The following is a 20827-nucleotide window of genomic DNA, read 5'->3' on the forward strand; positions in this document are numbered from 1 at the left end:
AACAGTATACAGGACAGCAGAGAATCTCTTGCTACAGAGATCAAGGGACTAAGGAACAGTCACGAGGAGCTGAAAAGCGCTTTAAATGAAATGCAAAACAAATATTAAAAAGATAAGAATACAACAAACAATTCAATGCCCATAAAGTTAACAATTTAGAGGTTGGCCATGGGCTTTTCATATATAGCTTTTATTGTGTTGACATAAATTCTTTTCTACATAGTTTCAAGAGTTTTGCTATTTTTTAAATGATGAAAAGGTGTTAAATTACATCAAGTATCTGTTCTGCAACTATTGAAATAGTTATGTAATTTTTCTTTTTCAATCAATGTGGTGTTTATAAATCAACTTACTTATATTGAATAATCCTTGCATTCTGAGGATAAATCCCACCTACTCATTGTGTATGATCCTTTTAATTTGCTTTTGTATTCACGTTGCTAAGTATTTTGTTGAAGATTTTGCATCTGTGTTTATTAGGGATATTTATCTGTAATTTTTTTTTATATCAGGATAATTCTGGCCTTCAAAACAGTTGGAAATTTTCCCTTTAATCCTCTTGGAAGATTTTAAGTATTGGTGTCAATTCTTCTTTAAGTGTTTATTAGAATTCAATACTGAAGCCTGAGTTTTCTGTGTTGGTAAATTTTTGATTACTTATTTAACCTCCTTATTTGTACAAGAATACCTGATTTTACTAGAGTTACCTTATTGTGCTTGTCAGATATATTTCTTTTTATGTATTTTTTTTACAAATTGAAAGTTTATTGCAGCTCTGTGTAAAACAAGTCTATCAGCCTGGCTTTTCCAAGAGCATTTGATGACTTTGTGTCTCTGTGTCACATTTGGTAACTTTGCAATATTTAAAAATTTTTCATGATTATATATTGTTATGATCAGAGATCTCTGATGTTACTTTGTAATTGTTTTGGGGTGCTATGAGCTGTGTCCACAAAAGACAGGAAATTTAATTTGTAGATGTTGGGTTTTTAAGTTTTTATTTTAATTCTAGTTAGTTAACATACAGTATTATATTAGTTTGAGGTGTACAATATTATGATTCCACACTTCCAAACAACACCCAGTTTTTTTTCCCTTTGTTTGTTTTGTTTCTTAAATTCTACATATGAGTGAAATCATATGGTATTTGTCTTTCTCTGTCTTATTTCACTTAGCATTATACTCCCTAGCTCCCTCTATCTTATCGAAAATGGCAAGATTTCATTATTTTTATGCTGAATAATATTCCATATATAATATTCCATATATAATACATAATATTCCACATATCATATATAATATTCCATATATAATACATAATAAATATATAATATATTCCATACATTATATGGAATTACATATATATTTTTTATTCAGCATAAAAATATATGAGTGCGTATATGAATAATATATATAAAATATATATGCCTCTTCTTTATCCATCAGTCTATGGACATTTGGGCTACTTCCATATCTTGGCTATTGTAAACAATGCTGCTATAATTATAGGGGTACATATAGCTCCTTGAATTAGTGTTTTTGTATTCTTTGCTTAAATACCCAGTAGTGCAAATGCTGGATCTTAGGCTAGTTCTATTTTTAACTTTTTGACAAACAAAACTTCATATTGTTTTCCAGAGTGGCTGCCTCAGTTTGCATTTGCACCAACAGTGCATGAGTGTTCTTTTACTCTACATCTTTGCCAACACCTGTTGTTTCTTGTGTTGTTAATTTTAGCCTTTCTGACAGGTGTGAGGTGATACCGCATTGTAGTTTTGATTTGCATTTCCCTGATGGTAAGTGATGATGAACATCTTTTCATGTGTCTGTTGACCATCTGGATGTCTTCTTTGAAGAAATGTCTATGTCTTCTTCCCATTTTTAATTTTTAAAAAATGTTTATTTAGTTTTGAAAGAGAGAGACAGAGTGTGAGCAGGTGAGGGCCAGAGAGAGAGAGGGAGACACAGAATCCAAAGTAGGCTCCAGGCTCTGACCTGTCAGAACAGAGCCTGATGCAAGCCTCGAACCTACAAACTGTGAGATCATGACCTGAGCTGAAGTCAGACGCTTAACCTACTGAGCCACCCAGGTGCCCCACCCCTTCTGCCCATTTTAAAATTAGATTATTTGTTTTTTGGATGTTGCATTTTATAAGTTCTTTATACAGTTTGGATACTAACCCTTTATCACATATGTAATTTGCAACTATCTTCTCCCATTCCACAGGTTGCCTTTTAGTTTTGTTGTCTGTTTCCTTTGGTGGGCAGAAGCTTTTTATTCTCATGTAGTTGCAATGGTTTATTTTTTATTTTGTTTCCCTTGCCTCAGGGGGCTTACTGAAAAAAAGGTTGCTGCAGCTGATGTCAAAGAGGTTACTTCCTGTGTTCACGTCTATGATTTTTATTGTTTTAGGACTCGAATTTAAGTCTTTAATCCATTTTAAATTTGTTTTTATGTATGGTGTAAGAAAATGGTCCAGTTTCTTTCTCTTTCGTGTAGCTGAGCCATTTTCCCAATACCATTTGTTGAAGGGACTGTCCTTTTCCCATCAGATATTCTTTCCTGCTTTGTCAAAGATTAATTGACTATATAGATGTGGGTTTATTACTGGGTTTTCTATTCTGTTCTATTGATCTATATATCTATATTTGTACCAGTACCATATTGTTTTGATTACTACAGCTTTGTAATATAACTTGAAATGTGGAGTTGTGATGCCTCCAGCTTTTCTTTCTCTTTTTATGTTTATTTATTTATTTTGAGAGAGAGAGTGAGTGAGTGAGAGAGAGAGCACGTATACAGAAGTGGGTGAGGGGCAGAGAGAGAGGGAGAGAGAGACTCCCAAGTAGGCTCTGTGCTGTCAGCTCACAGCCTGATGCAGGGCTCAATCCCATGACCATGAGATCATGACCTGATCTGAACTCAAGAGTCAGATGCTTCACTGACTGAGCCACCCAAGTGGCCCTGCTTTTCTTTTTCAAGATTGCTTTGGGAATTTGGGGTCTTTTATGGTTCCATATAAAATTTAGAATTGTTTGTTTTAGTTCTGTGAAAAATGCTGTTGGTATTTTTTTAGGGATTTAGTTAAATGTGTAACTTGCTTTGGGTAGTATAGACATTTAGCAATATTTGTTCTTTTGATCCATGAGCATGACATATCTTTCCATTTCTTGGTGTCATCTTCAATTTCTTTCATCAGTGTAAATAGTTTTCAGAATACAGGTCTTTCACCTCTTTGTTTAGGTCTCTTACTAGCTATCTTATTGTGTTTGGTGCAATTGTACGTGGGATTGAGTCCTTAGTTTCTCTTTCTGTTCTGTAATGATAGCTTCATTGGGGCTATCTAGAAATGCAACAGATTTATGTATTGACTTTGTATTCTGCAACTTTACTAAATTCATTTATCAGTTTGTGCAGTTTTTTAATGGAGTCTTATGAGTTTTCTATATACCATCATGTTATCTTCCAATACTGAAAGTTTTACTTCTTCCTAATTTGTATGCCTTTTATTTCTTTTTGTTGTCTAATTGCTATGGTTAAGACTTCTAGTACTATGTTGAAAAAAGTTTGGGGATGGACATCTTTGTATTTTTCCTGTCCTTAGAGGATAACCTCTCCATTTTTAAATATCGCCTTTGATATTCACTGTGGGTTTTCCATATAAGGCCTTTACTATGTTGAGGTAAGCTTCCTCCAAACCTGCTTTGTTGAGGGTTTTTATCATGAATGGATGTTGTACTTTGTCAGATGGTTTTTCTTTGTCTATTGAAGTGATCATATGGTTCTTATCCTTTGTCCTATTTATGTGATGTATCACATTCTTTGATTTGTGAATATTGGATCACCCTTGCAACCCAGGTATAAATCCCACTTGATCATGGTGAATGATTTTTTAATGTATTGTTGAATTCTTTCTGCTAATATTTTGTTGAGAATTTTTGTAGCCTTATTCATCAGGGATATTTCCCTGTAGTTATTTTTTTTTTTAAAGGAAAACAACTTTTTTATTGAAGCATAGTTGAAACACAATGTTACATTAGTGTCAGGTGCACAACATAGTGATTTGACAAGTTTATACATTATGCTAGAGAAAAACAACTTTTGGGGTAAAAGAGAATCCCCATAAGACTAATAGATTTTTCAGCACAAAATTTGCAGGTCAGAGGAAAGTGGAATGACATATTCAAAATACTGAAAAAAACTCCTAACCAAGAATATATTCTGAATTGAAGGAGAGAGAAACAGTTTTCCAGGCAAGAAAAGCTGGAGTTTATCAGCACTAAACCAGCCTTACAGGAAGTATTAATGGGATTTTTTTTAAGTTGAAAAGAAAGGGTGTTAACTAACAACAAGAAAACACGTGAAAGAATAAATCTCACTAGAAAGGTGAATATATAGTAAATGTAGATTATTCACTTTTTAACATTTATTTTATTGTTTAAATTAATTAATTAATTTTTAAATTTATATCCAAGTTAGTTAGCATATAGTAAAATAATAATTTCAGAAGTAGATTCCTTAATGCTCCTTACCCATTTAGCCTATCCCCCCCTCACACAACCCCTCCAGAAACCCCCTATTTTGGCCCCTTCCTGTTTTTATATTATTTTTGCTTCACTTCCCTTATGTTCATCTGTTTTGTGTCTCAAATTACTTATATGAGGGAAGTCATATGATATTTGTCTTTCTCTGACTAATTTCACTTAGCATAATATCCTCTAATTCCATCCATGTAGTTGCAAATGGCAAGGTTTCATTCTTTTTGATTGCCAAGTAATACTCCATTGTCTGTGTGTGTGTGTGTGTGTGTGTGTGTGTGTGTGTGTATGTGTGTGTGTATCTATCTATCTATCTATCTATCTATCTATCTATCTATCTATCTTCTTTATCCATTCATCCGTCCATGGACATTTGGGCTCTTTCCATACTTTGGCTATTGTCGATGGTGCTGCTATAAACATTGGGGTGCATGTGCCCCTTCGAAACATCACATCTGTATCCCTTGGATAAATACCTAGTAGTGCAGTTGCTCGGTCATAGAGTAGTTCTATTTTTAACTATTTGAGGAACCTCCATACTGTTTTCCTGAGTGGCTGCACCAGCTTGCATTCCCACCAGCAATGCAAAAGAGATCCTCTTTCTCTGCATCCTCGCCAACATCTGTTGTTGCCTGAGTTGTTAATGTTAGCCATTCTGACAGGTGTGAGGTGGTATCTCATTGTGGTTTTGATTTGTATTTCTCTGATAATGAGTGATGTTGAGCATCTTTTCATGTGTTAGCTGGTCATCTGGATGTCTTCTTTGGAGAAGTGTCTATTTATGTCTTTTACCCATTTCTTCTCTGGATTATTTGAATTTTTTGAGTGCTGAGTTTGTAAGTTCTTTATAGATTTTTGGATACTAACCCTTTACCTGATATGTCATTTGATAATATCTTCTCCCGTTCTGTTGGTTGCGTTTTAGGTTTGCTGATGGTTTCCTTTGCTGTGCAAAAGCTTTTTATTTTGATGAGGTCCCAGTAGTTCAGTTTTCCTTTTCTTTCCCTAGCCTCTGGAGACATGCTGAGTAAGAAGTTGCTGTGACCAAGGTTAAAGAGGTTTTTGCCTGCTTTTCCCTCGAGGATTTTGATGGCTTTCTCTCTTACGTTTAGGTCTTTCATCCATTTTGAATTTATTTTTATGTAGGATGTAAGAAAGTGGTCCAGATTTATTTTTCTGTATGTTGCTGTCCAGTTTACCCAGCACCACTTGCTGAAGAGACTGTCTTTATCCCAATGGATATTCTATCCTGCTTTGTCAAAGATTAGTTGGCCATACGTTTGTGGGTCCATTTCTGGGTTCTGTATTCTGTTCCATTGATCTGAGTGTCTGTTCTTGTATCAGTACCATACTGTCTTGACGATTACAGCTTTGTAATACATCTTCAAGTCCTGGAGTGTGATGCCTCCAGCTTCGGTTTTATTTTTCAAGATTGCTTTGGCTATCCAGGGTCTATTCTGGTTCCATACAAATTTTAGGATTGTTTGCTCTAACTCTGTGAAGAATGCTGGTGTTATTTTGATAGATATTGCATTGACTATGTAGATTGCTTTGGGTAGTATCAACATTTTAACAACGTTTATTCTCCCTATCCAGGAGCATGGAATCTTTTTCCATTTTTTTGTGTCTTCTTCAATTTCTTTCATAAGCTTTCTATAGTTTTCAGTGCATAGATTTTTCATCTCTTTGGTTAGGTTTATTCCTAGGTATTTTATGGTTTTGATGCAATTGTTAATGGGATAGATTCCTTGATTTCTCTGTTGCTTCATTGTTGGTGTATAGGAATGCAACCGATTTCTGTGCATTGATTTTATATCCTGCAATTTTGCTGAATTCGTGGATCAGTTCAAGCAGTTTTTGGTGGAATCTTTTGGGTTTTCCATATAGAGTAGCATGTCATCTGTTAAGAGTGAAAATTTGGCTTCCTCCTGGCTGATCTGGATGCCTTTAATTCCTTTGTGTTGTCTGATTGCTGAGACTAAGACTTCCAATATTATGTTGAATAACAGTGGTAAGAGTGGACATCCCTGTCTTGTTCCTGACCCTTAGGGGAAAGCTGTCAGTTTTTCCCCATTAGGATGATATTAGCCATGGATCTTTCATACATGGCTTTTATGATCTTGAGGTATGATACTTCTATCCCTATTTTCTTGAGGGTTTTTTTATCAAGAAAGAATGCTATATTTTGTCAAATGCTTTATCTGGATATATTGAAAGGATCATGTGCTTCTTGTCCTTTTTTTTAAAATTGATGTGATGTATCATATTTATTGTTTTGTGGATATTGAACCAGCCCTGCATCCCATGTATAAACCCCACTTGGTCGTGGTGAATAATTCTTTTAATGTATTGTTGGATCCGGTTGGCTAGTATCTTGTTGAGGATTTTTGCATCCATGTTCATCAGGGAAATTGGTCTGTAGTTGTCCTTTTTAATGGGGGCTCTGTCTGGTTTTGGAATGAATGTAATTCTGGCTTCATAGAATGAGTTTGGAAGATTTCCTTTCATTTCTATTTTTTTGGAACAGCTTCAAAAGAATAGGTGTTAATTCTTCTTTAAATGTTTGGTAGAATTCCCCTGGAAAGCCATTCTGTCCTGCACTCTTCTTTGTTGGGAGATTTTTGAATATTATTTTGATTTCTTTGCTGGTTATGGGTCTGTTCAAATTTTCTCTTTCTTCTTGTTTTAGTTTTGGTAGGAATTTGTCCATTTCTTCCAGATTGCCCATTTTATTGGTGTATAATTGCTGATAATATTATCTTATTATTGTTTGTATTTCTGCAGAGTTGGTTGTGATCTCTTTCATTCTTGATTTTATTTATTTGGGTCTTTTCCTTCTCATTTTTTTGGGGTTGAACTGGCTAGGGGGTTATCAGTTGTGTTAATTCTTTCAAAGAACCAGCTCCTGGTTTTATTTATCTGTTCTATTGTTGTTGTTTTTTTTTAGTTTGTTTCTTTGGTTTTGATAGCATTGATTTATGTTCTAATCTTTTTTTTCTTGTCTTCTGCTGGTTTTAGGTTTTATTTGCTGTTCTTTTTCCAGCTCTTCTGGTGTAAGGTTAGGTTATGTATCTGAGACCTTTCTTCCTTCTTTAGGAAGGCCTGGATTGCTATATACTTCCCTCTTATGACAGCCATTGCTACATCCCAGAGGTTTGAGGCTGTGGTGTTATCATTTTCATTGGCTTCCATGTACTTTTTAATTCCCTCTTTGACTTCTTGGTTAGCCCATTCATTCTTTAGTAGGATGTTCTTTAGTCTCCAAGTATTTGCTATCTTCCCAAATTTTTTCCTGTGGGTGATTTCAAGTTTCATAGCATTGTGGTCTGAAAATATGCACGGTATGATCTTGATCTCTTTGTACTTGTTGAGGGCTGCTTTGTCTCCCAGTATGTGACCTATTCTGGAGAATGTTCCATGTGCACTGGAGAATAATTTGTATTTCACTGCTGTAGGATGAAATGTTCTGTATATATCTGTTAAGTCCATCTGGTTCAGTGTGTCATTCAAAGCCAAACAATGTCATTCATTGTTTCCTTGTTGATTTTCTGTTTAGATGATCTGTCCATTGCTGTAAGTGTGGTGTGAAGTCCCCTACGATTATGGTATTATTATCAATGAGTTTCTTTATGTTTGTGAATAATTGATTTATATATTTGGATGCTTTCACATTTGGAGCATAAATGTTTACAATTGATAGGTCTTCTTGGTGGATAGACCCATTAATTATGATATAATGCCCTTCTTCATCTCATGTTACAATCTTTTTTTTAAACGTTTATTTATTTTTGAGACAGAGAGAGACAGAGCATGAATGGGGGAGGGGAAGAGAGAGAAGGAGACACAGAATCTGAAACAGGCTCCAGGCTCTGAGCCATCAGCCCAGAGCCCGACGTGGGGCTCGAACTCACAGACCGCGAGATCGTGACCTGAGCTGAAGGCAGACACTTAACCGACTGAGCCACCCAGGCGCCCCTCATGTTACAGTCTTTGTTTTAAAATCTAGATTGCCTGATATAAGTATGGCCACTCCAGATTTCTTTTGTTGACCATTAGCATGATAGATGGTTCTCCATCCCCTTATTTTCAATCTGAAGCTGTTTTTAGGTCTAACATGGGTATCTTGTAAACAGCATATAGATGGATATTGTTTTCTTATCCATTCTGTTACCCTATGTCTTTTGATTGGAGCATTGAGTCCATTGACATTTAGAGTGAGTACTGAAAGATATGAATTTATACCATTATTTTGCCTGTAGAGTTGATGTTCCTGGTGGTATTCTCTGGTCATTTCTAGTATTTGCTGCTTTTGGTAATTTTTTTTTCATTTTTTTCTCCCCTCTGAGAGTCCCCCTTAAAATTTCTGGCCAGGCTGGTTTAATGGTCACAAACTCTAATTTTTGTTTGTCTGGGAAAATTTTTATCTCTCCTTCTATTTTGAATGACAGCCTTGCTGGATAAAGAATTCTTGGCTGCATGTTTTTCTGATTTAGCACATCGAATATATACTGCCACTCCTTTCTGGCCTGCCAAGTTTCTGTGGATAGGTCTGCTGCAAACCTGATATGTCTTCCCTTGTAGGTTAAGGACTTTTTTTCCCTTGCTGCTTTCATGATTCTCTCCTTGCCTGAGTATTTTGTGAATTTGACTATGACATGCCTTGTTGATGGTCAGTTTTTGTTGAATCTAATGGGAGTTCTCTGTGCTTCCTGGATTTTCATGTGTATGTCTTTCCCCAAGTTAAAAAGTTTTCTGCTATGATTTGCTCATGTAAACCTTCTACCCCTATTTCTCTCTCTTCATCTTCTGGAGCCCTTATGAGTCTGATGTTACTCATTTTTAATGAGTCACTGAGATCTCTAATTCTTATTTCGTTCTCATTTGCATTAGTCTCCCTCTTTTTTTCTGTTTCAGTATTCTCCATAAGTTTGTCCTCTGTATTGCTGATTCGTTCCTTTGTTTCATCCATCCTTGCCACTGTGGTGTCCATTCGAGATTACAGCTCAGTTATAGCAGTATAATTTTATTTTCATCCTGACTAGATTTTACTTCTTTTTTTTTCCACAGAAAGGGATTCTAGTCTGTTTTAAACCCCAGATAGTATTTTTATTATCGTGATTCTAAACTCTGTTTCAGACATCTTGCTTGCATGTGTGTTGATGAAGTCCCTGGCTGTCGTTTATTCCTGTTCTTTCTTTTGGGGTAAATTTCTTCCTTTCATCATTTTGAAGGAAAAAAGGAATTAATAAATTAAAAAAATTAAAATTAAAATTAAAAAATTAAAAACAACACAAAGAAATCAAATAAAGGATGATAGATCCTACGTATGTTTTGGTCTTGTTGAAAAATACTTGATAGATCAGAGAAAAAAGGGGAAAAAAAAAGAAAAGAAAAAAGAGGACAAAAAAGGAAATAGGTTGAAATTTTGAAAAAATGGATACAATAAAATAAATAAAGTGAAATGATGGAAGTAAAATAGAATTTAAAAAATTTACAAAAAGGTAAAAAATATAGTAGGAAAAAATTAAAAGTCTTTTTAAAAATATGGAAAATAAAAATAGTGTCTCTTTCTATATACAAGAATAAGAAAGAAAAGAAAAAGAAAAAGAAATTGAATAGATGAACCAGTGAACAGAATCAAGTACAATTGAAATTACATCCAGTTTCCCCTAGAGGACAAACTATGAAGCACTTTATAGTCTGTAAACTAAGCAGGTGGAGAGACTTCTGTTCCTCAAGAGGGCAGTTGGCCCAGTTGTGCAGGGCTTAATGTAATGGCTCCGTTCTCCACTAGATGGCGTTGCTTAGCTTACTGGGGTGGATTGTTGTGGCACTTGTGGGTGTGTATGTGAATATGCCAGAGGGTGAAAATGGAGTCACCCAGCTACCCAGTGTCTCTTACCAGAACTCTGTGCTCTCCCCAACCTGCAATCAAGCACGTCTCCTTTGTCTCTGGCTTCCATCCACCACCTGCTTCTACACTGTCTGTGACAAAGCCATCAGGCTGCCAGGTGGCACCTCCATCCTGAGTTTTATCTCAATGGGTCTGTTTCCCAACCCCTCACTTCTGAGGGACTGCAGCTTTGACTCACTCTGACCCTCTGGGGGAGGGTCTTGCTGAGCAATGGCCAGGTGCTGGTCTGTCCCCAGGAATGTTCATGAGCCTGTGCCACTGCCTCTGCCCAGCAACTGTGGCCAGGTGCCAGCCCGCCCCAGAATAAGTTCATGTGATCATGTAGCAACAGTGTTTCAAGGATTATGGCAAATCACAACACACATCTGGCACCAGACTTCACCCTTAATGTCCTTGCTCCAACACCGGCAAATGTGGCCATTCTTTGGGTCCACTGGGACCTTTTTCTTTGTGGAAGCTGCACTGCTGCAAATGTCCTCCCAGCAGGGAACTGCCTCTCCCTGTGTGGCCCAAGGACCCCTTGGACCTCTCTTTCTGCTCCTGGGGATTTGTCTTTCCCCCCAGAGCACCACCAGGTATCGACCTGCAGAGTTTCAGACTCTGTGCTCCCCCTGTTTATAGAGTCTTAATGGAATTTAAACCCTCTATTTTCTCCTTTCTCCCTTTTTTTTTCAGTCCCTTGTGGCTGTTTCCACTCTCCCTTTTTCTCTCCAGCTACTTTCCAGGTGTGCTTTGCCCATACTCTCCTCCTGCCCCCATTTTCATCTCTCCACAAGCAAAAACAGCTCCCTGCTCTCTGCAGCTTTTCTCTACCCCAGTTCACCTCTCTGCGCCACATACCTGCTGAGTTCTATGGTTCAGGTTGTGCATATTGTTGTGTTAATCCTCAAATCAGTTTTCTAGGTGTGCAAGAAGGTTTAGTGTTGATCTGGCTGCATTTAAGAGATGAGAGACAAAAAAAAAACCTTCCATGCTCTTCTGCTGTCTTGGCCCCTCCCTTGTAGTTTTCTTCTTTAGTGGAGTCTTTATTTGATTTTGGTATCAGGCTAATGTTGGCCTCAGAGAATGAGTTTGGAGGTTTTCCTTTCTGTTATATTTTTGGAATAGTTCGAGAATAATAGGTACTAACTCTTTAAATGTTTGGTAGAATTCTCCTGGGAACCCATTTGGCCCTGAAGTTTAGTTTGCTGGGAGTTTTCTGATTACTATTGCAATTTCTTTGCTGGTTATATGTCTGTTCAAATTTTCTATTCTTTCCTGTTTCAGTGGTGGTAGATTATATGTTTCTAGTAATTTATACATTTCTTCCAGGTTGTCCAATTTGTTGGCATATAATGTTTCATAGTATTCTCTGATTATTGTATTTATGTGGTGTTGGTTGTTATTTCTTCCTTTTCATTTGTGATTTTATTTGGGTCCTTTCTCTTTTCTTTATGATAGGTCTGGCTAGGGGTTTATCAATTTTATTAAATTTTTCAATGAACCAGCTCCTGGTTTCATTGATCTGTTTAAAATTTTTTAAGTTTGTATATCATTTATTTTTGTTCTAATCTTTAGTATTTCCCTACTTCTGGCTTTAGGATTCATTTGTTGTCCTTTGGCTAGCTCCTTTAGGTGTAAGGTTTGGTTGTTTATTTGAGATTTTTCTTGCTTCTTAAGGTAGCCTTATATTGCCATATACTTTCCTCTTAGGACTGCTTTTGCTGCATCCCAAAATTTTGGACCATGGTGTTTTCATTTTCATTTGTTCCCATGTATTTCCTTCTTTACTCTTTGATTTCCTGTTTCATCCATTCATTATTTAGTAGCATGTTGTTTATCCTCCATGTATTTGGGCTCTTTCCAGATTTTTTTTGTTGGGTTGACTTCACATTTTATAGTGTTGTGGTCAGAAAAGATGCAATGTATGATTTCAATGTTTTTGTATTTGTTGAGGCCCGATTTCTGACCTAATATGTGACCTATTCTGGAGAATGTTCCATGTTCACTTGACAAGAATGTGTATCCTGCTATTTTAAAATGGCATGTTCTGAATATATCTGTGAAGTCCATCTGGTCCAGTGTGTCATTCAAAGCCATTGTTTCCTTATTGATTTTCTGTTTACATGATCTGTCCATTGGTAAGTGGAGTGTTTAAGTCTGCTATGATTTTGGTATTATTATTGATTAGTTCCTTTATGTTTATTACACATATATATTTGAGTGTTACCATGTCAGGTGCATAAATATTTATAATTGTTATATCTCCTTGTTGGATTATACCTTTTATGATTATATAGTGCCCTTTCTTGTGTCTTGTTACAGTATGTTTTAAAATCTAGTGTGTCCAATGTAAGTATTACTACTCTGACTTTCTTTTGACATCCATCTGCATGATAAATATTTCTTTCTCCCCTCATTTTCAGTCTGCAGGTGACTTTAGGTATAAAATGAATCTCTTGTAGGCAGCATATAGATGAGTCTTTTTTTTTTTTTTAAATACACTCTCACACTCTATGTCTCTTGATTGGAGCATTTAATCCATTTGCTTTCAAAGTAATTATTGATAGATAAGTATTTAGTGCCATTTTATTACTTGTCATTGTGTCTGGAGATTTTTTTCTGACCCTTTCTTGTCTTTTCCACCTTTTATGATCCATTCTTGGCTGCGGATTTTACCCATTCAGCACTTTGAATGTATCATGCCACTCCCTTCTGGCTTGTAAAGTTTCTGCTGGAAAATTTCCTGCTAGTCTTATGGACTTTTTCTTGTTAGTTACTGTTTTCTTTTGTCTTGCTTCTTTAAATTTGTTCTTTATCATTGTATTTTGCCAATTTAATTACAATAGGTTTTGCTTCTGGTCTGGTTTTGTTGATTTTCATGACAGTTCTCTGTGCCTCTTTGATCTGGAGAGGTGTATTTTTTTCCCCACATTAGGGGAGCTTTCAACTATTATTTCTTCAAATAAATTTTCTGCCTCCCTTTGTCTCTTCTGCTTTTGGAATTCCTATACTGTGGATGTTATTATGTTTGGTGGAGTCACTGAGTTTCCTGAGTCTATTCTCCTTTTGCATAATTCTTTTTCTCTCTTTTGTTCAGCTTGGTTACTTTCCATTACTCTATCTTCTAGGTCACTAATTTGTTCCTCTGCTTCTTTCATCCTGCTGTTCATTCCATTAAGCATGTTTCTTATTTAGTTTATTGTGTCCTTTATTTCTTCTCTTTGTTCCTTATATCTTTGTTAAGAGTTTTACTCATGTATTGCACTCTTTTCTCAATTCCAGTGAATCCTCGTGATCATTACTTTAAATTCTCTATCAGTCATGTTCTTTTTATCTGTCCCACTTTGATTTTGCTGTTGCCTTGTCCTATTCTTTCAGTTGGGTAAATTTATTTGTCTCCTGATTTTGTCTGCCTCTCTGTGTCTGTTTGTGTGTGTTAAGAATGTCAGTTATGTCTTCTGCTCTTGAAAGTAGTGACTTTATGAAGAAGAGGTCCCGGAGTGGTTTGCTGTGCAGTGTCTCCTATGCACCAGAACCTGGTACTTCGGGAGAATTATCCTTTGTGTGTTGCTTACATCCTGCTTTTGTGTGTGAACAACTCTTCCTTTCAGTTCAGTCATCTTCACTGACTCTCTGCCTATTGTGGACTGTATTTATTCTCTGTGGCATTAGTGGGACCGAGACAGGGCAGCTCTTAAGGGTTCTGCCTGCTGGGGAACTTGGGGGTGGGGCGGCAGTTTTAGCAAATTTGCCTGGTGCCACTAGTCCTATGCTGGATCCCTCAAAGTGCTGGGGCATTGGGGGGCTGGGCATTAGGGTGGGAAGTTGTGTGAGACTGGGCACAGCATATGGTGATATTTGGACATGGCTTGGTCAGGTGTGCCGTGGTGGATGTGCACCCAGTAGCTGGGCAGGGCTTGTATGCAGCTTGACAAAATTTTCCCTGGGCCCAGGGCTGAGGCTAGCAGGCTTGGAGTGTGAGTGTCCTCAGGAGAACTTGTGGGCATGGCACATTGCTAGCAAGTTATTTAGCTAGTGTCTGTGCAGCCTGGCCTCCTGCAGATGGCCCTATGTTTATGTTGGGGGCTGGGGAAGGCAAGTGGCACCTGCCATCTCCTTTGTCTTTGGTGAAGTCCCCTAACATGCTCTGAATAAATATAAACAGCTGTGTCTCCTGTTTGCCCCTGGTGTATAAATTGCCATTTTTTATGTTGCTTCTATGCACAGGCTGCTGTCTCTTTACAGGCAATGACACAGCTATCACTAGCCCTCTGGGCTCGCCCAGTGCTGAGCCAGCCAGCAGTTAAAGGTCCAGGTTCCAAGTTCCACTGGTTACACAAACTCAAGAATTCAACCCCTCTGGTTTTTAAAGCCGAACTTTATGGGGATTTGTCTTCCCTGTGTGAACTCCCTGGTGCAAGGGCCTACTTATCTACCCTTCTGCATATGCAGCTCCCTTCCTCCTGTGGGAAGTCTCCCTCCATCATTCTGGCCTGCCTAACCTTTCAGATGCAGCCTCTTCTCTGTATTTAGTTGTGGAGTTTGTTCTGCCAATCTTTGGATCACTCTCTGGTTTATTGACTTGGATGTAGATGATATCTATTTGTAAACATGGGATGTAGTGAGCTCAGGGTCCTCCTACTATGTCATCTTCCCAAGCTCCCCCATATTAGCTATTTATTAAGTGGTGAAAAGACAGACTATAGATGTTATTAATCTTTTATACTAATATGTTGAAATAACCTTTTTTTCCCCAGCTACCAACCTATAGTTGAATATGTAGATGCTCAATTTGAGGCCTATCTTCAAGAAGAATTGAAAATTAAACGTTCCTTCATTGACTACCATGATTCCCGTATACATGTGTGCCTTTACTTCATTTCACCTACAGGACATTCTTTGAAGTCCATTGATCTATTAACTATGAAGAACATTGACAATAAGGTGTGTTAGGTAAATCTATTAACCTGTCAGGATTTGATAATTATTTTATGATAATATATAATTTGAAGGTATTTGCATACAAGAATTTATTATTATTATTATTATTATTTTCAACGTTTTTTATTTATTTTTGGGACAGAGAGAGACAGAGCATGAACGGGGGAGGGGCAGAGAGAGAGGGAGACACAGAATCGGAAACAGGCTCCAGGCTCCGAGCCATCAGCCCAGAGCCTGACGCGGGGCTCGAACTCACGGACCGCGAGATCGTGACCTGGCTGAAGTCGGACACTTAACCGACTGCGCCACCCAGGCGCCCCAAGAATTTATTATTTTTTAATATGTTTAATATATTTAAAATATGTTTAAAATGTTAAAAGGGATAGCATTACAACATGCCACAAACTTAGTAGTTTAAACAACAGAAGTTAATTTTCTCACAGTAATGGAAAGTAGAAGTCCATGATGAAGATGCTGCCAACATTGTTTTCTTCTGCAATCTTTTTTATTGAGTGGTAGACCATCACCTTCCCACTGTATCTTCACATGATCTGTACTCTGTGCACGTATCTGATGTCTTTTTGTTGTATGTCTATGTTTCCTCTTCTTTTAAGGATACCAGTTACATTGTATTAGCCCCTATTCTAATGGCTTTATTTTAACTTAATCACCTCTTTCAAGATTCTCCAAATACAGTCTTGTTCTGAGATATTGGGTGTTAGGAACTCAACATATGCATTAAGGGAGGAATGATACATTCAGCCCATAATAGCATTTGATAAATTTCAACCTTAGTTTGCTTTACAGATAAATTTAATTAAGTATCTGTTAGGAAAATAAGATACAGGTTAAAAAATATTTTTAAAAAACTTACAGGTTTTTTTTTGTGATTAAAGATCATACAGATTGTGGTAATTTGCCTGTATTTGTAAATTTGAATTTATTCTATTGTACTATAAAACAATCCCATTAACATTTACTTGACACCATTGATTGTGTAAAACATGAAGTTTTTATGATCCTGGCTAGTGATCCTATCAGAGGGATTCAGAATGCAATATGTTCATGTATATTTTTTCCAATAGAAGGTAAATATACATATGAAAGAAACTTCTATTTAATGAGATTCTTTTCTGTACTTTATGAAGTTGAAGAGAGAATAACTTTTAAAATTTGGTTTCTTTTTATCAAAGAAGGCCTGACTTTTGCTTCAAACTAGAAAGAAATTTTGTACCTAATCATATATGTCACCAAGTTGTTGGAAGAAGTTAGATTTTTACTTAAAATCAAGAGCTGACCTAATTTCTTTATTATTAGTGTATTCAATAGCCTGAGGCACAAAGTTTTATTTTTAATCTTATGGGTAGCTGTTATCATCAAAGAATTTCCAGATACAGAAAATTGCTATTTTTTTCTGCAAGGACATTACATAAAGGGGTGGATAACCATGCCTATGTGTCTGTTGTCTTCTAGGTTGCTCAGTTCCCTTCTGCAATAAGTGACTTTCATTCCTCAAATCTGAACACCTAACAAATTAACATGGAAAATTTCCACTTGTTATGTGTTAAGGATTTACTATCATTAGAGGATAGCTTTCTCAGCAGTATAATCCAAGATATTTATGTTAGACTTGAATCTATCTTAGTAGCTGTCTGCTTTTTACTGTGGAAACTATTATTTAAGTTTTGAAAGCTAGATAAAAATTTGAACATCAGTGTTATATTGAAGCCCTAGATTTGTACAAGGATTTTTTAAAATGTATTTTGAAGAATCTAAAACAAAAGCAAAATACATAGAACTGATTCTTATGCATTCACACTATATCACAAGCCTTGACATTATGTAGCTATGATTTAATAAAATATCTTAGTTTAACAGTAATAAAACATATTTTAGAATTTTGCATATTTTTACTTTCTGCAAAGTTTAATTATTAAGATATAAATGCATGGAGACAGGAGGGATCATGTTGTAGAACTATGAAGAAAAGTTTATGAGTAAAATTTCAACCTCAAATATGCAATATGGAAATAGTGCCTTTTTACAAAATATGAATGAAGAGTTTTGTGAGCAAGATATTACACAAATGTATACATACATTCAGCCTTTAGAGTATGGTAACAATAAAAGTCTATTATTTTTACATGGTCTTTGGAAAACAGAAGCAAATATATCTGCAAAGACATGTAGGTAGATCAAGGATCTGTGAAAATGGGACATTGATTAAGATGAATTTATGAAGAAGGTGATGCAAATGAATGACAGGTAGATGGACAAAATAAATCTCATATATAGTGTGATGAAAGGTCTCTTCTGTCTTTTAGCACTCAATTTAATAAGAAATCAAATTGATAATGAGTTAAATAGACTATTTCATTATACCACTTACGTTTTACTAACTCCAAATGTGTTGAAAGTATAAGAAAGTTTGAGAAAAAAAGTTTGAAACTTTTAAACCTGAATTCTGAGAAAAGATTCATCTTCAAAAGTACTGATGATTTTGGGAAGCAATTTTGTGATGAAGGTATGGTAGCCACTGATTATCTAGTTGTAAAAATTTATTGTCAGAGTGAGGTTTTGACTGTAAAAATTCCAAGATTAACAACAAATCCTCAATGGTGAGATTTTATTTGCTTCTTTATTTACAGGTGAACATTATACCATTGATTGCCAAAGCAGATACAATTTCTAAAAACGACTTACAGAAATTCAAGTGTAAAATAGTGAGTGAATTGGTTAGTAATGGCATCCAGATATATCAGTTCCCAACAGATGATGAAACTACTGCTCAGGTGAATTCCTCAATGAATGTAAGCTTCTAACTATTGAATATCATTTCTATTTTGTGTGGGAATAAAAATATAATTTATAAGTAACAATATTAGTAATAAATTGTCACTCATATCTGACAGAGAGACTTTAAATAAGGCATTTCCCCCCAAAATTTATTGTGGGAAACCTTGCCTTGTCTTCCCTTCCCCTCCCGTCTTCCCTTCCCCTCTCCTCCCTCTTTCCTTCCTTTCCCTTCTTTTCCCTTCCCTTCCCTTCCCTTCCCTTCCCTTCCCTTCCCTTCCCTTCTTCTCTTCTCCCACCTGTCAGACCTCGCCACCAATGCTAAGCAACTACTAATCAACTCTCTATGTAGATTTTTTTGTTATGGAATTAGCATATGAATAAATTTAATAATATTTGGTCTCTTCGTGTACATATTGGTTATTAGTATATCTTCCCATGAGAAATGTTTGCTTATATCCTTTTTACAAGGATTGGAAAATGGAAAAAACATCCATTTTTTAATTGAGGTTTTGTCTTTTTTATCATTGAATTGTAAGTTTTTTTAATATATTCTGGATACAAGTTCCTTATGAGAAATATGGCTTGCAAGTACTTTCTTCCAAGCTGTTGGTCATTTCCTCATTTTCTTTTTGCTATCATTTGAAACACAAAAGGTTTAATTTTGATGAAGTCCAATTTATCTATTTGTGTTATTGTTACTTGTATCTTTGGTGTCATATCTAAGAATATTTTGCAAAATCCAAGGTAATAAGTATTTACCTTCTTCTAAGAGTTTAAAAATTATGGTAAAATACACATAGCATGAAAATTACCATCTTAAATATTCTACACTGTACAGTGGAGTTGTATTATACATTCACATTTTTGTGCTCCCATCACCATTATCTATTTACAGAACCCGTTTCATCTTGTAAAACTGAAGCCCTGTATCTAAGAAACAGTAACTCCACATTACCCTTCCCTTTAGCCCCTGGAAACCACCATTGTACTTTCTATCTATAAATTTGACTACTCAAGTTACTTCCTGAAAGCACAATTATACAATATGTGTCCTTTAATGGATGTACAAATAACTCTTTGAATTACTTTGAATATATTCCAAGAAGTGGAATTGTTAGATTTTATGGTAATTATATGTTTAATTTTTTTTGAAGAACTGTCATACTGTTTTCATAGTGTCTGCACTATTTTTCATTATCAACTATAGTGTGTAAGTTTCTCTACATCCTAACCAATGCTTGTTATTTTCTATTTTTTTAAATAGCTAATCTTAATGGATATGAAGTGGCATCTCATTGTAGTTTTGATTTGAATTTTCCTAATGATTATGTATGTTAAGCATCTTTTATTGTGCTTTTGGTATTTGTATACTTTCAGTGGAGAAATATGTACATTTCCATTCTATTTAGTTGTCTAATTTGTTGGTGTTCAGTTGTTCATAATATTCATTTATAATTATTTTTATTTCTGAAATGTTGGTAGTAATGTGTCTCTTTCATTTCTGATTCTAATAATTTGAATCTCCTTTTTTACCTTGGTTGATAGAGCTAAAGTTTGGTCAATTTTGTTGTTTTTTTCCCCAAAGAACCCACTTTAAATTTCTTTGATTTTCCTATATTTTATTATTCCTTATGTCATTAATTCCCAATGTAACCAGTATTATTTTCTTCCTTCTGTCTGCTTTAGGTTTAGCTCTTTCTTCTTTTGTAAGTGTCTTAAAATGAATGGTTAATTTGTGGATTTGACATCTATCTTCTTTCTTTATAGGGATTTATGGCTATAAATTTCCATCTAGTCATTGCTTTGGCTACCTCACACAATTTTTTTAGTATTTTTATTGTATTTTATTATTATTTTTATTAAGTTTTTATTTTAATTTCAGCATATTTAACATATAATGTTATATTAGCTTCAGGTGTACAATATAGTGATTCAACAACTCCGTTCATCACCCAGGGCTCATCAGGACAAGTGTACTCCTTCATCCCCATCGCCTATTTAACCCATCCACTACCCAACTCTCCTCTGGTAACCATCAGTTTGTTCTCTATAATTAAGAGTCTCCTTCTTGGTTTCTTCCTCCCTCCCTCTTTTTTCCTTTTGCTCGTTTGTTTTGTTTCTTAAATTTCACATTAATGAAATCATATGGTATTTGTCTTTCTCTGATTTATTTCACTTCTCATTATACTCTCTAGCTCCATCCATGTTATTGCAAATGGCAAGATTTCATTCTTTTTTATGCCTGAAAATATTCCATTGTATATATGTATATATGTGTATATGTATATCTCTATCATTTACCTATCATCTATCTATTGTCTACATATCTATCACTTGCTCTTTATTCATCAATCGATGGACACTTGGGCTTCTTTCAAATCTTGACTATTGTAAACAATGCTGCTATAAACATTGGGGTGCATATATCTCTTTGAATTAGTATTTTAGTATTCCTTGAGTAAATACCTTGTAGTATGATTACTGATAAGTGTGATTAACTTTTTGAGGAACCTCTATACCATTTTCCACTGTGGTTGAATCACTGCATTCTCACCAAACAGTGCACAAGTATTCCTTTTTTTCCACATTCTTGCCAACACTTGTTTCTGACAGGTGTGAGATAATATACCATTGTAGTTTCGATTTGCACTTCCC

The 20827-nt window shown here is 35.6% G+C and overlaps 1 protein-coding gene across 1 annotated transcript in view; it reads left to right on the plus strand.

The window, feature by feature from the left end:
• The window catches only part of SEPTIN14 (septin 14), an 80680-nt gene that overhangs the window by 15871 nt on the left and 43982 nt on the right, over positions 1 to 20827 (plus strand). The window contains exons 5-6 of the mRNA XM_007079104.2: positions 15193 to 15379; positions 18025 to 18186. Of these exons, the coding sequence (XP_007079166.1) occupies positions 15193 to 15379; positions 18025 to 18186 (349 nt within the window). The remainder of the gene's footprint in view (positions 1 to 15192; positions 15380 to 18024; positions 18187 to 20827) is intronic.

This window comes from Panthera tigris, chromosome E3, assembly GCF_018350195.1.
Source record: "Panthera tigris isolate Pti1 chromosome E3, P.tigris_Pti1_mat1.1, whole genome shotgun sequence".
Lineage (NCBI taxonomy): Eukaryota > Metazoa > Chordata > Mammalia > Carnivora > Felidae > Panthera > Panthera tigris.